Consider the following 19126-nt stretch of genomic DNA (forward strand, 5'->3'; position numbering starts at 1 on the left):
CAGATCATTTACAAAGGGATATCAAATACCAGCAACAAGAACAAGAGAACGGAAGCACATTTTTGAATTTAGAAACACGTGATAGCAACTGTTTATTTTTTCTTTTTAATTAAAAAAGATAAAGGAAAGAAATATTCCAGACTCCAGTTCGCCTCACGAAAAATAAAAACCATAGCCACATTTTGTATCATCATAAGTTATTTATTAGAGACTCATTCTATCATAGGAATACATGTAAGCAATTATTTATGGGCGTTGCTAAGGTATAACTCTTACCTAGTAAGAGGTAAGAGTTCAAATAAATCCGAGACGTTGAATATTAGAAGAAATAAAGTAAGTAGTAAAAAGAAAAATAAATAACATATTGTTTCCGTTTATTTACATGTCTACATGCAATTTGTTTCCTTTTGATTGCAACCAACGACTACAACTTCATGGAAGACCATCGGGCAAGATGGTTTTTAGTCAAAATTCAACTTTCCAAGACATGCTATTTTACGTTTCTTATTAATTGGGCATGGTCACGTTACAACTTAAAAAAATATTACATTACAATCATGTACACTATGGATTGAATAAGCTTTACCTTTTTATAATGTCGAAAACAAAATGAATTTAAATTTCTCATCGTCACGTTCCAACAAATTAATTAAATAAATTTTACAAAATCATTTTGGGTTAGCTATTATAAATCATTGTGTTATTATATACACAATAAAATAAAATGGTTGCGCATGTGTGAACTATGTCCCCCCATCGTGTGTCCATGTCCATGTTATTAAAAACCTAAGATCATGTTAGGAAAGTAAGATCATGCATGCATATTATATACATAATACGAAGGTATTTTCCTTCTGAGGTAATATTTGACAATTGCTATTCAGATCGACGGTTCATAGTTTTTTAGATGTACCATAGCAAGGCCCATTATTCATAATCAAGGAATAACAGTACAAGTGAAATGATATAAATGGAACCACCTGCGTTCCTCGCAAGTACCAACCGTGGACTGTGGAGGGTCGCCAAACAGAGAACCAAGGGGACGGCATCACCAACAGATCGGCTTCTGATCGACTTCAGCTGGGTGGTGAGTCTGCAGAGACGAGGGCGCAGCGGCGTTGGGGTCACCACGAGGTGTCTGTTTAGAGCATGGAATGAAATGTTTTAAATAAAATATTGGAGACCTTATTCATTGTGCTGGAGAATGAATCAGTGGAACATGCTATACCTTCTCTCATTTCTTTCAAGTGGCAATATTAATCGAAGTGCTTCCAGCGGATGTGTGAAATCTGTGGCCAGCTTTCTCCATCAGGCTCTCGGCAGTTCTTCCTCAAGTCGTCACAACCATATAGACTTATGCGCTGGAGGGAGGATGGAAGAACTGGTAAAGATGTTATGTTGGGGCAATGGCGGATATCAAGACTCTCCAGACTTGAGAGAAATTTTAGATTTCCTGGCAGGAACTCCATTTTGCATTGCCAAAAGTACAGGTGCTTGACAGATAAGAGATTTGCACATTCTCCAAAGGAAGCTGACGCCTCGTTGCAATAACGAAGAATAAGGTTCGGTGGGACTATAAACCCTTCAGCCTTGAGCATCAAGTTGAGCAGTACGAAACTACTAACGACGAGCAATTGCTGGACACGAAACTGTGAGATGCACTTGGTAGTAAGGTTTGGAACATCTATCAAACTTAGGTATTGAAGTTGCCAGGAAGACAAGCCTTCAAGAGAGCACAGATCGGGGAGATGAATTAGATCTAATGATTCAAGGGAGGTCAGGTGGCCAATCGATAAGGACGGGGAGGTTCTGCAACACATAATGATAAGAGATTTCAGGTGTGCCAAGCCATTAATGAATGAATCAGCTGCAAGAATGCAGCCACATATGTGGAGCTCTCCAGCAAGGTTGAATGACATAAATTCTGCTCCACGTGCCAGATCTAAAGAAGGGCAATCAATACAATAAAATCTGGAAAGATATGGAGCAGCACTTAAGCCCCCCAGTGATCTGAGACACCAACAACCTCTTATAGTCAACCAGTCAAGCTTGATCAAATGCTCAAACACCTCTTCTGATGGAAGTGCAGATAATGCCATATTATATTCCAGTCTTAACCTTGTAAATGAAGTGAGGCCACCAAGGCAAATAGCTAAAGCTTCATCTGCATGAAGAAAGAACAAGACCAACAAGTCCAAATGGTACAACCAGTGGCAGCTCCATGGTCCTTCCATAAAGGACTCTTATCCTCTGCTCATGGCAAAAAAGCCATGCCTTGATCATATTTTCTTTGTCTGATATTATATCTCCTCCTTCCTCTAGGCCACTTTCAATAATTTGAAGATGTTGTGATATATCATCACCCATCTGCGTTGTCAACTGCTTCAGGGATGAATAGTCCTCTACAAGTACTTCCGTAATATTAAATCCTGAATTGACCTCCCACATTGATGCAAGTTTAGATGCCAGGTCCTCTGTCTTCATTATATTTCCCCTCGAACCATGCTGGTCGAGCTCATTTTTGGAGACAAACATAAGCAGTGGGCACGTCTGAATTGACAATTTTGTAAGCATTGCTGGAAGACAAGGTAATATTTTCAATTTTGGAACATTTTCTAGCGGATGTGTGAAATCTGCAACGGATTGGCAATTTTCAATTTTGACAATTTTGGAATATTTTCCACCTGCCTCGCAAGTCCCAACTGTGGACTGTGCACAGTCACCAAACAGAGAACCGAGGGGACAGCATCTGCAACGGATTGGCTTCTGACTTGAACTGGGTGGCGAGTCAGTGTCGTGTTGTGCTTGTGCCAGGGTGACCTTGAGGTCGAGGTGCCTGTTTACAACATGAAATGTTTTTAAAATATAAAATATTGGAAACCTTATTCATTGTGCTGGATAATGAATCAGCAGAACCTATACCTCCTCATTTCGTTGAAGATCATTCATAGAAGTGCTTCCAGCGGATGTGTGAAATCTGTGGCCAGCTTTCTCCATCAGGCTCTCGGCAGTTCTTCTTCAAGTCGTCACAACCATATATAGTTATGCGCTGGAGGGAGGATGGCAGAACTGGTAAAGATGTTATGTTGGGGCAAATGCCGATATCAAGACTCTCCAGACTGGAGAGAAATTTTAGATTTCCTGGCAGGGACTCCATTTTGCAATCCCAAATGTCCAGGTGCTTGACAGATAAGAGATTTGCACATTCTCCAAATGAAGCTGACGGCTCCTTGCAAACATGAAGACCAAGATTTGGTGGGACTATAAACCCTTCAGCCTTGAGCATCTGGTTGAGCAGTACGAAACTACTAACGCTGAGCCATTTCTGGACACGAAACTGTGAGATGCACTTGGCAGTGAGGTTTGGAACATCTATCAAACTTAGGCTATCAAGTTGCCAGGAAGACAAGCCTTCAAGAGAGCACAGATCGGGGAGACGAAGTAGAGATAATGATTCAAGGGAGGTCAGGTGGCCAATCGATAAGGACGGGAAGCTTCTGCAACATGCAATGGAAAGAGATTTCAGGTGTGGCAAGCCATTAATGAACGAATCGGCTGCCAGAATGCAGCCACATATGTAGAGGTCTCCAGCAAGGTTGAATGACATAGATTCTGCTGCACCTGCCAGATCTAAAGAAGGGCAATCAATACAATAAAGTCTGGAAAGAGATGGAGCAGCATGTGAGCCCCCCAGTGATCTGAGACACCAACAACCTCTTACAGCCAACAAGTCAAGCTTTGTCAAATGCTCAAACACCTCTTCTGAAGGAAGTGCAGTTAATGCCATATTATATTCCAGCATTAACGTTGTCAATGAAGTGAGGCCACCAAGGCAAATAGCTAAAGCTTCATCTGTAATACTGCATGAAGAAAGATAAAGTTCACGTATTCCTGATGGTAGAACCAGTGGCAGCTCCATGGTCCTTCCATAAATGACTGTTATCCTCTGCTCATGGCAAAAAAGCCATGCCTTGATCATATTTTCTTTCTCCAATATTATATCTCCTCCTTCCTCTAGGCCACTTTCAATAATTTGAAGATGTTGTGATATATCATCACCCATCTGCGTTGTCAACTGCTTCAGGGATGAATAGTCCTCTGCAAGTACTTCCCTAATATTTGATCCTGAATTGACCTCCCACATTGATGCAAGTTTAGATGCCAGGTCCTCTGTCTTCATTATATTTTCCCTCAAATCATGCTGGTCGAGCTCATTTTTGGAGACAAACATAAGCAGTGGGCACGTCTCAATTGACAATTTTGTAAGCATTGCTGGAAGACAAGATAAAATCTTCAATTTTGGAACATTTTTTAGACACAGCCTAGTGCAATGCCGTAGGAGCTCAGTATTAGGTGGTAGGCCTTCTAACAAAGTGCAGCAATTAAGCTTTAAACATTCCAAATTTTCAAAATAGGATGGCTCAAGTAACCACCTTGGATATGTGCCAGATTTGTAGCCTTTGATTGTGAGGCCACTAAGTTGGGGTGACGGTCTCAGACCTTCTAGAACATCCAGATGTAAAGTATCCACTGCATCCATTCCCTTCTCGCTACTCCAGGCAAGCCGCAACTTTTTAAGGCGATTCTTCTTATAGAGCATGGACTCTAAGGCTTCTTCTTTTTCTGAAACATTCTCAAGATTTTCTACTTTTAAACTGCCACCAAGCTCATTCAAGTCCTTCAGCTGCCACAACTCGTATCCTTGCTTCTTTTGCACAGAAAAGGTATGCATGTGTTGTAGCGAAATTAGCTTGCCTATATTGGGAATTTGATGAATAGATTTTTCCATCAAGGCATGTGGGTACTCCTTGTACGCCCCCATATGTCGCAACTTACTTAAGTTGCAAAGCTTGTCAGGCAACCTCTCCACCGTTAGGCTTAACTGAAGTAACTGCAAGTGGTAAAGAGTACATAATGATCTAGGCAATTCAGAAATTAACGTTCTGATAAGGTTCAAATACCGAAGGTGCTTCAGCCTACCAATAGATTCAGGCAACTTACTACTGTTGTAAAATGACAAATACAATACACGTAACTTCTTCTGGTTCCGCAGCATCTGATCAAAAATATCGCTTGCATCATCCATTAGTGGATCAATGCAGATGATAGTGCGTAAATTCTGTAGCTTGTAGATAATTTGCTTATGCTTTTGCAAACTCTCAACCTGAAGAGAGAGATGTCGAACAGTGCATGGTACTTCTCTGATATTATCCTCTTCTAATCTGAAGCAGTCTTCTACAGAGAGTGACTGTGCCAAATCATGAAGGATGTCGTGCATGATATAGTATGAATAATACTCTGTTTCAGAAACCAATTGAAAGAAAGACCCAGAGAGCATCTCATTGAAATAATCCCTCCCGACATCTTCTATTGTCATGCTACTCAAATTACATGAACCAACAAGCCCTTCTGCCACCCAAAGGTGAACCAACTCATCAGGTTTATATTTATGACCTTTTGGGAATAAGCTGCAATACAAGAAGCACCTCTGCAGACGTGGATCTAACTTCTTGTAACTCCACAAGAGAACTGTGAAGGGCTCACTTAAATCTCTGAGCTTTAGAGCACCTTTCCATTCAGCAGTATCTTTTTTTGTGCTCAACCGGGAACCAAGAACTTTTGCTGCCAAAGGACATTGTCCAAGCCTTTTAGCAATCTCCACTGCAGTATGTTCCAGCTTATTGTGCAAAAGTTGATCTCCAATTTTTGCTCCAGAGAAAGCATGGTGTTTGAAGAGTGCCAAGAAATTGGCATCATCCATTTTTTCCAAATGAACAACTTGTTGTTGATCACAGAAAACAGCGGCCGGAAGTGTTTCACGCCGAGAAGTCACCAAAACTTTGCTTCCCATCTGTTTAGAGACAAATGGATCCAGGAGCTGAAACCACTCTGTCTCGCTGTCTGATTTTTCGAACCAAACATCATCCAAGACAAGTAGGAATTTCTGTGACTTCTGCAGTATGTCACGTAATTTGCACTGGAGAGTATCAAGATTATCAATACATGGGCACTCCCCATTTGTTGCAGACTCAATAATCTCCCTTGTGTGACGACGGACATCAAGCTTGCGTGAGATGCAGACCCACATCCTGATATCAAAGCCTTCTTCTATCCTCTTGTCATTGTAGACATACTGCACTAAGGTGGACTTCCCCATTCCGCCCGCACCAATAATGGCCAAACTGGAGTACCTAGTCGAACTTGCCTCGTCAGCTGCTGTCTTGCCAAGAAGAAAATCTAATATACGATCGCGATCCTTGTCACGACCGAAAACCTTTGATGTGGAAAGTGATGTCACTGTGGTTGGAGGAACAATGGTTGCTGGTACAGCTGGCCACCCTAAACCTGTAGTATTTCCAGGTGCTATGCTAAGAAGATCCCGAAGCTCCTTGGCTTCTGTTAGGATAGCTTTGATCTCATTCATCTTGCTAATTAGCCTTCTATTCTCAGGGAGCAAGTTGCGTGCCTTGCTCTTAGCAGTATGAAAAGGCTTCATGATTGTTGATGCAATGGAGGAGGTTTCATCCTCTCCTAGCAGGGGATCTTTTCCGCTCTTGGCCTTGCGCTTGAGGAGATTGTACTCATGCTCGTCCAGCAGGTCCTCAGCATCATAAAAGGCTTCTTTGAGCCGCCGAAGCCATGCCTCGAGCTTGCCCTTATGGGGGCTCTTCTCTGCTGCTTGAATCACCAGATCAAATTGTGGCAGGACGGTGGCTTCTAGTTTTTGGAGCTCACGCACCATGTCCACACTGAGGTAAGCTGAAGCTTCGTTAAGAAGCTTGTTGAAAATGGGCGATGCTGCCCACCTTAACCCAGCGAGTGCCAAGTCTGCCATGGAATTGGAGTGGTTTGTGCTTCTCCTTTGTGGGTGTGGACTGGAGAGATCTTGGATGAATATTTCCAGGTGAAAAGAAGAGGACAATTGATTGGCAATGGCACGAAATGATTGTGTTTTTCTTGGAAATGTAAATGATGGGAAACAAGCAAAGAGTACAATTAATATCTTTTTTCCTTCCTTTTTTGGGGTTTTCTATTTTTTCTTTCTTTTTTTTTGTCGTAGGAGTGAAATGAATAAGTTGAAGATGCAGGGTGCAAGGGTCTGGTGGCGAAGAGAAAGATTAAACAGGAAAAGAAAGATGAATGGATGGACAATGGAAGCTGTTTTCTTTTTTATGTATGGACGAGGTGCTTCTGCAGAAGGCAAGTTACTGATAAGGACAACAACGGAATGAAGAAAACCTGGAATTAAGAAGACGCATAGAATTAGTGATTCTGATTGGGAAAATGGAAGACAAATTGATTATTTTTCTTTCTCATGTGCTACAGCACACAGAATGAAATAGCTACTAACAAGTTAGCACAACAAACTAAGGAGATTGGTGATCTTACATGGTTTTGCGGGATGAAGTTACACCAAGTAAAAAAAATCAAGGGCGCTGGGAGCAGAGTTGCTGGAGCCAGTGTTGACAAGGAGCACGAGGTGGCCGGAGTGGTGGACGGGACTCTGGAACAAGCACTGCACTTCAAGAGAACAAACAGGCAGTCAGCCAAGAATAAGGTATATACGCTGGCAGCGAAGGAGGGAAAGGAAGAAGCAAGGAACAATACCGGAAAAGCTTGGCAGTGCTGATTCCTGGTGATGATCTTTTTATTAAGAGATTGCTGGTGATGATCTGTTCTGCAGTTTCACGGTGAGGACACCGATGGTGCTGCTGGCCTTCTGCTGCTTGCTGGGAAAAGGAAGAAGAAAGGAAATTGGAAGGTGGAGAAAGAGGAGTAGACAAGGTCTATCGATTGGGACTTCTCTGAAATAGGAGTTTGTTGGGACCTGCATTTGGTGTGAAGTACTAGTCAGCATAAACACAGACAAAGGAAGCTTCTGGGTAGCTTCACTAGGTTTCTATCCTTGAGAAAGGAACGGTTCAACCATATCCCCCCTTGCAATAAATGAATGAAGGCGAACACAGAGTAGACAAGGTCTATGAATTCATCAAAAACGTTATCAGCAGTTTTGCAACTCAAACACTGCCTAAACAACTCGTAGGAAAACACAGCCCAAATGAAAAGCAAGGCGCACATACGGCCACCTCACCTGTATCCAGGAAACGGTGGAATGTGGTCACCTCTCACATGGAAAATCACATAAGATGATTTTTTTTATTCCATAACCCATATAAGAACTGATCAAAACACAAAAGGATAGACAAATTTTGACTGACCACTGACCAGTCTCTTGCACTAGTACTGCTGCTTCTTTGTGAAAGGAATCAGCCTTGACGCCTATGCTACTGCTCGTCGGTGCTGCTGTACTAGGGCTGTGGTGCCTGTGTCGCCTCTCCTCCCCTTCCTGAATCCTCTGCCGTGGTCGGTTCCTGCCTTGAGCACGGCCGGCACGCCCCGCAGCTTCCGCAGTAAAAGTAATCTCCGAGGTGGCGAGACCTAACTCCGGCAACACCGGCGACATGGAGGGTTCAGCGTTCGGCCGTCTTGTGCGGTGCCGGCGCTGGAACACGACACAGGAGAATGGCCGAACGGCGGACGGGGAAATGCTGAACAGAACAGGAACGGATATTGCGGTATTGGACTGGGTAAGTAACTCATCTATTTGGGCCGCCCCACATCGTCTTCATCGCTCGTTTGAAGTTAGAGCAGCAGGAACAACGGCTGCACAGTCCCCTTCTTCTGCTTGAATAAGGCTATTCCAACAGGAGACCCAAATGTAAAATCTCTACTATAATGGATCAATTAGAATTATATTAGATCCCCAAGTAAAACCTTTTCCACTGAGAGCCTTCAACCATTGTGCACCTAGTAAAATTAAAATGTACACAGTAAATTGTCTCTGTTAAAATCAAGGGCTACAAAATAATTGCTCATAGACCTCAACTCAATCTGATGGCCATGATCACTTCCAGGCTTCAACGCGACTCCCAGGCTTCAACACGCTCGCGTCCCTCGACGCACGGCCTCCACCTCCCCAAGCGTGACAGGCAGGATTCGATCCCTGCTACCGTTCCCGGCGGCGAGGTGGCACGGGATCGACGGAGGAACTAGGGGCTGCGGCTGAGGGCTTGGCTCCTGCAGAGCTTCGGTGGCTGTGAAGGTCGACGACAGACCCCGGCTAGGGGCGGTAGCGGCAGCGGAGGCGCGGTCACAGCGACCCGGCCGGCGGCGGAGGAAGGCGAGACGGACACATTGGTGGGATTGGTTGGGTGCAGTTGCGAGGTCTCGGAGGAGCTGCTGCTCACGCTGGTGGAAAGCTAGGTAGTCTTGAGATAGCACACTACGCGCACGGGGTGTTCGTGCAAATGCTTGGCACGGCCTTGTCAAATCCTTTGCTCCCCTCCGACGTTGCTGCCATGGACTCCACGTTGGCACCTGAAATGGCCCCGATGCCTCCTATTCCGCCGCCGCCGTTGTCCCGACCGCCGAGGATCTCGTGGGGGCGTGGCAGTGATGACCTTGGATGAGCAGTTCCAATCTGTTGCGGGGATTAGGGAGAGAAGTGCATCCAGGAGGACGAGTTCAGGCGCCTGCTTGATAACAAGCCTGTCCCCATCTACTACAATGGCTTCGAGCCTTTAGAGGCATGCACATCGCACAGGTTTGACCTTCTGTCTTCAGCCCCTGCCTCCAGGGCATCATTACTACAAAAAATGATAAGTTTGCATGACTGAGCTAAAGATAGATTTGGCTGCATCGCCGTTCTAATTTTTTAATAGCATGTAGAAAGAGACCATCGTTTATAATGGCACACAAGGAAAAAGCTCAAATAAATTGTGTGGAGGTTCAATGAAGCTACAAAAAATATAAAAGAACATAGAGACCACATGACAGATCATTTACAAAGGGATATCAAATACCAGCAACAAGAACAAGAGAACGGAAGCACATTTTTGAATTTAGAAACACGTGATAGCAACTGTTTATTTTTTCTTTTTAATTAAAAAAGATAAAGGAAAGAAATATTCCAGACTCCAGTTCGCCTCACGAAAAATAAAAACCATAGCCACATTTTGTATCATCATAAGTTATTTATTAGAGACTCATTCTATCATAGGAATACATGTAAGCAATTATTTATGGGCGTTGCTAAGGTATAACTCTTACCTAGTAAGAGGTAAGAGTTCAAATAAATCCGAGACGTTGAATATTAGAAGAAATAAAGTAAGTAGTAAAAAGAAAAATAAATAACATATTGTTTCCGTTTATTTACATGTCTACATGCAATTTGTTTCCTTTTGATTGCAACCAACGACTACAACTTCATGGAAGACCATCGGGCAAGATGGTTTTTAGTCAAAATTCAACTTTCCAAGACATGCTATTTTACGTTTCTTATTAATTGGGCATGGTCACGTTACAACTTAAAAAAATATTACATTACAATCATGTACACTATGGATTGAATAAGCTTTACCTTTTTATAATGTCGAAAACAAAATGAATTTAAATTTCTCATCGTCACGTTCCAACAAATTAATTAAATAAATTTTACAAAATCATTTTGGGTTAGCTATTATAAATCATTGTGTTATTATATACACAATAAAATAAAATGGTTGCGCATGTGTGAACTATGTCCCCCCATCGTGTGTCCATGTCCATGTTATTAAAAACCTAAGATCATGTTAGGAAAGTAAGATCATGCATGCATATTATATACATAATACGAAGGTATTTTCCTTCTGAGGTAATATTTGACAATTGCTATTCAGATCGACGGTTCATAGTTTTTTAGATGTACCATAGCAAGGCCCATTATTCATAATCAAGGAATAACAGTACAAGTGAAATGATATAAATGGAACCACCTGCGTTCCTCGCAAGTACCAACCGTGGACTGTGGAGGGTCGCCAAACAGAGAACCAAGGGGACGGCATCACCAACAGATCGGCTTCTGATCGACTTCAGCTGGGTGGTGAGTCTGCAGAGACGAGGGCGCAGCGGCGTTGGGGTCACCACGAGGTGTCTGTTTAGAGCATGGAATGAAATGTTTTAAATAAAATATTGGAGACCTTATTCATTGTGCTGGAGAATGAATCAGTGGAACATGCTATACCTTCTCTCATTTCTTTCAAGTGGCAATATTAATCGAAGTGCTTCCAGCGGATGTGTGAAATCTGTGGCCAGCTTTCTCCATCAGGCTCTCGGCAGTTCTTCCTCAAGTCGTCACAACCATATAGACTTATGCGCTGGAGGGAGGATGGAAGAACTGGTAAAGATGTTATGTTGGGGCAATGGCGGATATCAAGACTCTCCAGACTTGAGAGAAATTTTAGATTTCCTGGCAGGAACTCCATTTTGCATTGCCAAAAGTACAGGTGCTTGACAGATAAGAGATTTGCACATTCTCCAAAGGAAGCTGACGCCTCGTTGCAATAACGAAGAATAAGGTTCGGTGGGACTATAAACCCTTCAGCCTTGAGCATCAAGTTGAGCAGTACGAAACTACTAACGACGAGCAATTGCTGGACACGAAACTGTGAGATGCACTTGGTAGTAAGGTTTGGAACATCTATCAAACTTAGGTATTGAAGTTGCCAGGAAGACAAGCCTTCAAGAGAGCACAGATCGGGGAGATGAATTAGATCTAATGATTCAAGGGAGGTCAGGTGGCCAATCGATAAGGACGGGGAGGTTCTGCAACACATAATGATAAGAGATTTCAGGTGTGCCAAGCCATTAATGAATGAATCAGCTGCAAGAATGCAGCCACATATGTGGAGCTCTCCAGCAAGGTTGAATGACATAAATTCTGCTCCACGTGCCAGATCTAAAGAAGGGCAATCAATACAATAAAATCTGGAAAGATATGGAGCAGCACTTAAGCCCCCCAGTGATCTGAGACACCAACAACCTCTTATAGTCAACCAGTCAAGCTTGATCAAATGCTCAAACACCTCTTCTGATGGAAGTGCAGATAATGCCATATTATATTCCAGTCTTAACCTTGTAAATGAAGTGAGGCCACCAAGGCAAATAGCTAAAGCTTCATCTGCATGAAGAAAGAACAAGACCAACAAGTCCAAATGGTACAACCAGTGGCAGCTCCATGGTCCTTCCATAAAGGACTCTTATCCTCTGCTCATGGCAAAAAAGCCATGCCTTGATCATATTTTCTTTGTCTGATATTATATCTCCTCCTTCCTCTAGGCCACTTTCAATAATTTGAAGATGTTGTGATATATCATCACCCATCTGCGTTGTCAACTGCTTCAGGGATGAATAGTCCTCTACAAGTACTTCCGTAATATTAAATCCTGAATTGACCTCCCACATTGATGCAAGTTTAGATGCCAGGTCCTCTGTCTTCATTATATTTCCCCTCGAACCATGCTGGTCGAGCTCATTTTTGGAGACAAACATAAGCAGTGGGCACGTCTGAATTGACAATTTTGTAAGCATTGCTGGAAGACAAGGTAATATTTTCAATTTTGGAACATTTTCTAGCGGATGTGTGAAATCTGCAACGGATTGGCAATTTTCAATTTTGACAATTTTGGAATATTTTCCACCTGCCTCGCAAGTCCCAACTGTGGACTGTGCACAGTCACCAAACAGAGAACCGAGGGGACAGCATCTGCAACGGATTGGCTTCTGACTTGAACTGGGTGGCGAGTCAGTGTCGTGTTGTGCTTGTGCCAGGGTGACCTTGAGGTCGAGGTGCCTGTTTACAACATGAAATGTTTTTAAAATATAAAATATTGGAAACCTTATTCATTGTGCTGGATAATGAATCAGCAGAACCTATACCTCCTCATTTCGTTGAAGATCATTCATAGAAGTGCTTCCAGCGGATGTGTGAAATCTGTGGCCAGCTTTCTCCATCAGGCTCTCGGCAGTTCTTCTTCAAGTCGTCACAACCATATATAGTTATGCGCTGGAGGGAGGATGGCAGAACTGGTAAAGATGTTATGTTGGGGCAAATGCCGATATCAAGACTCTCCAGACTGGAGAGAAATTTTAGATTTCCTGGCAGGGACTCCATTTTGCAATCCCAAATGTCCAGGTGCTTGACAGATAAGAGATTTGCACATTCTCCAAATGAAGCTGACGGCTCCTTGCAAACATGAAGACCAAGATTTGGTGGGACTATAAACCCTTCAGCCTTGAGCATCTGGTTGAGCAGTACGAAACTACTAACGCTGAGCCATTTCTGGACACGAAACTGTGAGATGCACTTGGCAGTGAGGTTTGGAACATCTATCAAACTTAGGCTATCAAGTTGCCAGGAAGACAAGCCTTCAAGAGAGCACAGATCGGGGAGACGAAGTAGAGATAATGATTCAAGGGAGGTCAGGTGGCCAATCGATAAGGACGGGAAGCTTCTGCAACATGCAATGGAAAGAGATTTCAGGTGTGGCAAGCCATTAATGAACGAATCGGCTGCCAGAATGCAGCCACATATGTAGAGGTCTCCAGCAAGGTTGAATGACATAGATTCTGCTGCACCTGCCAGATCTAAAGAAGGGCAATCAATACAATAAAGTCTGGAAAGAGATGGAGCAGCATGTGAGCCCCCCAGTGATCTGAGACACCAACAACCTCTTACAGCCAACAAGTCAAGCTTTGTCAAATGCTCAAACACCTCTTCTGAAGGAAGTGCAGTTAATGCCATATTATATTCCAGCATTAACGTTGTCAATGAAGTGAGGCCACCAAGGCAAATAGCTAAAGCTTCATCTGTAATACTGCATGAAGAAAGATAAAGTTCACGTATTCCTGATGGTAGAACCAGTGGCAGCTCCATGGTCCTTCCATAAATGACTGTTATCCTCTGCTCATGGCAAAAAAGCCATGCCTTGATCATATTTTCTTTCTCCAATATTATATCTCCTCCTTCCTCTAGGCCACTTTCAATAATTTGAAGATGTTGTGATATATCATCACCCATCTGCGTTGTCAACTGCTTCAGGGATGAATAGTCCTCTGCAAGTACTTCCCTAATATTTGATCCTGAATTGACCTCCCACATTGATGCAAGTTTAGATGCCAGGTCCTCTGTCTTCATTATATTTTCCCTCAAATCATGCTGGTCGAGCTCATTTTTGGAGACAAACATAAGCAGTGGGCACGTCTCAATTGACAATTTTGTAAGCATTGCTGGAAGACAAGATAAAATCTTCAATTTTGGAACATTTTTTAGACACAGCCTAGTGCAATGCCGTAGGAGCTCAGTATTAGGTGGTAGGCCTTCTAACAAAGTGCAGCAATTAAGCTTTAAACATTCCAAATTTTCAAAATAGGATGGCTCAAGTAACCACCTTGGATATGTGCCAGATTTGTAGCCTTTGATTGTGAGGCCACTAAGTTGGGGTGACGGTCTCAGACCTTCTAGAACATCCAGATGTAAAGTATCCACTGCATCCATTCCCTTCTCGCTACTCCAGGCAAGCCGCAACTTTTTAAGGCGATTCTTCTTATAGAGCATGGACTCTAAGGCTTCTTCTTTTTCTGAAACATTCTCAAGATTTTCTACTTTTAAACTGCCACCAAGCTCATTCAAGTCCTTCAGCTGCCACAACTCGTATCCTTGCTTCTTTTGCACAGAAAAGGTATGCATGTGTTGTAGCGAAATTAGCTTGCCTATATTGGGAATTTGATGAATAGATTTTTCCATCAAGGCATGTGGGTACTCCTTGTACGCCCCCATATGTCGCAACTTACTTAAGTTGCAAAGCTTGTCAGGCAACCTCTCCACCGTTAGGCTTAACTGAAGTAACTGCAAGTGGTAAAGAGTACATAATGATCTAGGCAATTCAGAAATTAACGTTCTGATAAGGTTCAAATACCGAAGGTGCTTCAGCCTACCAATAGATTCAGGCAACTTACTACTGTTGTAAAATGACAAATACAATACACGTAACTTCTTCTGGTTCCGCAGCATCTGATCAAAAATATCGCTTGCATCATCCATTAGTGGATCAATGCAGATGATAGTGCGTAAATTCTGTAGCTTGTAGATAATTTGCTTATGCTTTTGCAAACTCTCAACCTGAAGAGAGAGATGTCGAACAGTGCATGGTACTTCTCTGATATTATCCTCTTCTAATCTGAAGCAGTCTTCTACAGAGAGTGACTGTGCCAAATCATGAAGGATGTCGTGCATGATATAGTATGAATAATACTCTGTTTCAGAAACCAATTGAAAGAAAGACCCAGAGAGCATCTCATTGAAATAATCCCTCCCGACATCTTCTATTGTCATGCTACTCAAATTACATGAACCAACAAGCCCTTCTGCCACCCAAAGGTGAACCAACTCATCAGGTTTATATTTATGACCTTTTGGGAATAAGCTGCAATACAAGAAGCACCTCTGCAGACGTGGATCTAACTTCTTGTAACTCCACAAGAGAACTGTGAAGGGCTCACTTAAATCTCTGAGCTTTAGAGCACCTTTCCATTCAGCAGTATCTTTTTTTGTGCTCAACCGGGAACCAAGAACTTTTGCTGCCAAAGGACATTGTCCAAGCCTTTTAGCAATCTCCACTGCAGTATGTTCCAGCTTATTGTGCAAAAGTTGATCTCCAATTTTTGCTCCAGAGAAAGCATGGTGTTTGAAGAGTGCCAAGAAATTGGCATCATCCATTTTTTCCAAATGAACAACTTGTTGTTGATCACAGAAAACAGCGGCCGGAAGTGTTTCACGCCGAGAAGTCACCAAAACTTTGCTTCCCATCTGTTTAGAGACAAATGGATCCAGGAGCTGAAACCACTCTGTCTCGCTGTCTGATTTTTCGAACCAAACATCATCCAAGACAAGTAGGAATTTCTGTGACTTCTGCAGTATGTCACGTAATTTGCACTGGAGAGTATCAAGATTATCAATACATGGGCACTCCCCATTTGTTGCAGACTCAATAATCTCCCTTGTGTGACGACGGACATCAAGCTTGCGTGAGATGCAGACCCACATCCTGATATCAAAGCCTTCTTCTATCCTCTTGTCATTGTAGACATACTGCACTAAGGTGGACTTCCCCATTCCGCCCGCACCAATAATGGCCAAACTGGAGTACCTAGTCGAACTTGCCTCGTCAGCTGCTGTCTTGCCAAGAAGAAAATCTAATATACGATCGCGATCCTTGTCACGACCGAAAACCTTTGATGTGGAAAGTGATGTCACTGTGGTTGGAGGAACAATGGTTGCTGGTACAGCTGGCCACCCTAAACCTGTAGTATTTCCAGGTGCTATGCTAAGAAGATCCCGAAGCTCCTTGGCTTCTGTTAGGATAGCTTTGATCTCATTCATCTTGCTAATTAGCCTTCTATTCTCAGGGAGCAAGTTGCGTGCCTTGCTCTTAGCAGTATGAAAAGGCTTCATGATTGTTGATGCAATGGAGGAGGTTTCATCCTCTCCTAGCAGGGGATCTTTTCCGCTCTTGGCCTTGCGCTTGAGGAGATTGTACTCATGCTCGTCCAGCAGGTCCTCAGCATCATAAAAGGCTTCTTTGAGCCGCCGAAGCCATGCCTCGAGCTTGCCCTTATGGGGGCTCTTCTCTGCTGCTTGAATCACCAGATCAAATTGTGGCAGGACGGTGGCTTCTAGTTTTTGGAGCTCACGCACCATGTCCACACTGAGGTAAGCTGAAGCTTCGTTAAGAAGCTTGTTGAAAATGGGCGATGCTGCCCACCTTAACCCAGCGAGTGCCAAGTCTGCCATGGAATTGGAGTGGTTTGTGCTTCTCCTTTGTGGGTGTGGACTGGAGAGATCTTGGATGAATATTTCCAGGTGAAAAGAAGAGGACAATTGATTGGCAATGGCACGAAATGATTGTGTTTTTCTTGGAAATGTAAATGATGGGAAACAAGCAAAGAGTACAATTAATATCTTTTTTCCTTCCTTTTTTGGGGTTTTCTATTTTTTCTTTCTTTTTTTTTGTCGTAGGAGTGAAATGAATAAGTTGAAGATGCAGGGTGCAAGGGTCTGGTGGCGAAGAGAAAGATTAAACAGGAAAAGAAAGATGAATGGATGGACAATGGAAGCTGTTTTCTTTTTTATGTATGGACGAGGTGCTTCTGCAGAAGGCAAGTTACTGATAAGGACAACAACGGAATGAAGAAAACCTGGAATTAAGAAGACGCATAGAATTAGTGATTCTGATTGGGAAAATGGAAGACAAATTGATTATTTTTCTTTCTCATGTGCTACAGCACACAGAATGAAATAGCTACTAACAAGTTAGCACAACAAACTAAGGAGATTGGTGATCTTACATGGTTTTGCGGGATGAAGTTACACCAAGTAAAAAAAATCAAGGGCGCTGGGAGCAGAGTTGCTGGAGCCAGTGTTGACAAGGAGCACGAGGTGGCCGGAGTGGTGGACGGGACTCTGGAACAAGCACTGCACTTCAAGAGAACAAACAGGCAGTCAGCCAAGAATAAGGTATATACGCTGGCAGCGAAGGAGGGAAAGGAAGAAGCAAGGAACAATACCGGAAAAGCTTGGCAGTGCTGATTCCTGGTGATGATCTTTTTATTAAGAGATTGCTGGTGATGATCTGTTCTGCAGTTTCACGGTGAGGACACCGATGGTGCTGCTGGCCTTCTGCTGCTTGCTGGGAAAAGGAAGAAGAAAGGAAATTGGAAGGTGGAGAAAGAGGAGTAGACAAGGTCTATCGATTGGGACTTCTCTGAAATAGGAGTTTGTTGGGACCTGCATTTGGTGTGAAGTACTAGTCAGCATAAACACAGACAAAGGAAGCTTCTGGGTAGCTTCACTAGGTTTCTATCCTTGAGAAAGGAACGGTTCAACCATATCCCCCCTTGCAATAAATGAATGAAGGCGAACACAGAGTAGACAAGGTCTATGAATTCATCAAAAACGTCATCAGCAGTTTTGCAACTCAAACACTACCTAAACAACTCGTTGGAAAACATAGCCCAAACGAAAAGCAAGGCGCACATACGGCCACCTCACCTGTATCCAGGAAAGGGTGGAATGTGGTCACCTCTCACATGGAAAATCACATAAGATGATTTTTTTTTTTATTCCATAACCCATATAAGAACTGATCAAAACACAAAAGGATAGAAAAATTTTGACTGACCACTGACAGTGTCTTGCACTAGTACTGCTGCTTCTTTGTGAAAGGAATCAGCCTTGACGCCTATGCTACTGCTCGTCGGTGCTGCTGTACTAGGGGCTGTGGTGCCTGTGTCGCCTCTCCTCCCCTTCCTCTGCCGTGTGGTCGGTTCCTCCCTTGAGCACGGCCGGCGCGCGCCGCAGCTGCCGCAGTAAAAGTAATCTCCGAGGCGGCGAGACCTGACTCCGGCAACCCCGGCAACATGGAGGGTTCAGCGTTCAGCCGTCTTGTGCGGCGCCGGTGCTGGAACACAACACAAGAGAATGGCCGAACGGGGGACGGGGAAATGCTGAACAGAACAGGAACGGATATTGCGGTTTTGGACTCGGTAACTAACTGTCTTCATCGCTCGTTTGAAGCAGAGCAGCAGGAACAATGGCTGCGCAGTCCCCTTCTTCTGCTTGAATAAGGCTATTCCAACAGGAGACCCAAATGTAAAATCTCTACTATAATGGATCAATTAGAATTATATTAGATCCCCAAGTAAAACCTTTTCCACTGAGAGCCTTCAACCATTGTGCACCTAGTAAAATTAAAATGTACACAGTAAATTATCTCTGTTAAAATCAAGGGCTACAAAATAATTGCTCATAGACCTCAACTCAATCTGATGGCCATGATCACTTCCAGGCTTCAACGCGACTCCCAGGCTTCAACACGCTCGCGTCCCTCGACGCATGGCCTCCACCTCCCCAAGCGCGACTCTCAGGCTTCAACACGCTCGCGTCCCTCGACGCATGGCCTCCACCTCCCAAAGCGTGACAGGCAGGATTCGATCCCTGCTACCACGAAAAAAAGAAAAACTAAAAAATAGCGTAGCAGCATGCACGGGAGGAGGCGCACCCGCCGTTCCCGGCGGCGAGGTGGCACGGGATCGACGGAGAAACTAGGGGCTGCGGCTGAGGGCTTGGCTCCTGCAGAGCTTCGGTGGCTGCGCAGGTCGACGACAGACCCCGGCCAGGGGCGGTAGCGGCGGCAGCGGCGGAGGCGCGGTCACGGCGACCCAGCCAGCGGCGGAGGAAGGCGAGGCAGAC

General features: G+C 43.8%; 4 protein-coding genes across 8 annotated transcripts; all 4 read right to left on the minus strand.

Moving 5' to 3' along the window:
* LOC110429658 (disease resistance protein RPS4-like) lies at positions 811 to 2598 on the minus strand. Its single transcript, XM_021445934.1, is given in 3 exon segments — positions 811 to 1138; positions 1229 to 2166; positions 2168 to 2598. Coding segments are annotated over 2 exon segments (1317 nt in total). The 5' UTR covers positions 2575 to 2598; the 3' UTR covers positions 811 to 1138; positions 1229 to 1256.
* LOC110429511 (putative disease resistance protein At3g14460) lies at positions 2556 to 10912 on the minus strand. 3 transcript variants are annotated; one of them, XM_021445932.1, is made up of 5 exons: positions 10838 to 10912; positions 7609 to 7730; positions 7390 to 7521; positions 2923 to 7239; positions 2556 to 2836 (listed from the first exon to the last, which is right to left on the minus strand). In XM_021445932.1, exon 4 carries the CDS (start codon positions 6833 to 6835, stop codon positions 2942 to 2944), a length of 3894 nt encoding a protein of 1297 aa, XP_021301607.1. In that variant the 5' UTR covers positions 6836 to 7239; positions 7390 to 7521; positions 7609 to 7730; positions 10838 to 10912; the 3' UTR covers positions 2556 to 2836; positions 2923 to 2941. The 3 variants fall into 3 exon arrangements, with proteins under 3 accessions (XP_021301607.1, XP_021301606.1, XP_002442761.1); XM_021445931.1 differs by lacking the exon at positions 10838 to 10912 and adding an exon at positions 7829 to 7935; XM_002442716.2 differs by lacking the exon at positions 10838 to 10912 and having other exon boundaries at positions 7390 to 7516; positions 7609 to 7822.
* On the minus strand, positions 10645 to 12432 carry LOC8074845 (disease resistance protein RPS4). The gene is given in 3 exon segments (XM_021445935.1): positions 10645 to 10972; positions 11063 to 12000; positions 12002 to 12432. Coding segments are annotated over 2 exon segments (1317 nt in total). The 5' UTR covers positions 12409 to 12432; the 3' UTR covers positions 10645 to 10972; positions 11063 to 11090.
* Positions 12390 to 17766, minus strand: LOC8067169 (putative disease resistance protein At3g14460). Of its 3 annotated transcripts, XM_021445929.1 has the most exons (5): positions 17663 to 17766; positions 17443 to 17564; positions 17224 to 17355; positions 12757 to 17073; positions 12390 to 12670 (listed from the first exon to the last, which is right to left on the minus strand). In XM_021445929.1, the coding sequence occupies exon 4, from the start codon at positions 16667 to 16669 to the stop codon at positions 12776 to 12778; it is 3894 nt and encodes a 1297-aa protein (XP_021301604.1). In that variant the 5' UTR covers positions 16670 to 17073; positions 17224 to 17355; positions 17443 to 17564; positions 17663 to 17766; the 3' UTR covers positions 12390 to 12670; positions 12757 to 12775. The 3 variants fall into 3 exon arrangements, with proteins under 3 accessions (XP_021301604.1, XP_021301605.1, XP_021301603.1); XM_021445930.1 differs by lacking the exon at positions 17663 to 17766 and having other exon boundaries at positions 17224 to 17350; positions 17443 to 17612; XM_021445928.1 differs by lacking the exon at positions 17663 to 17766 and having other exon boundaries at positions 17443 to 17611.

The sequence above is a fragment of the Sorghum bicolor genome, chromosome 8 (genome assembly GCF_000003195.3).
Source record: "Sorghum bicolor cultivar BTx623 chromosome 8, Sorghum_bicolor_NCBIv3, whole genome shotgun sequence".
Classification (NCBI taxonomy): Eukaryota; Viridiplantae; Streptophyta; class Magnoliopsida; order Poales; family Poaceae; genus Sorghum; species Sorghum bicolor.

Coding starts and splice junctions, on each gene's coding strand:
- LOC8067169 (XM_021445929.1), bottom strand. CDS start 16,669: ATGGCAGACTTGGCACTCGCTGGGTTAAGGTGGGCAGCATCGCCCATT.
- LOC110429511 (XM_021445932.1), bottom strand. CDS start 6,835: ATGGCAGACTTGGCACTCGCTGGGTTAAGGTGGGCAGCATCGCCCATT.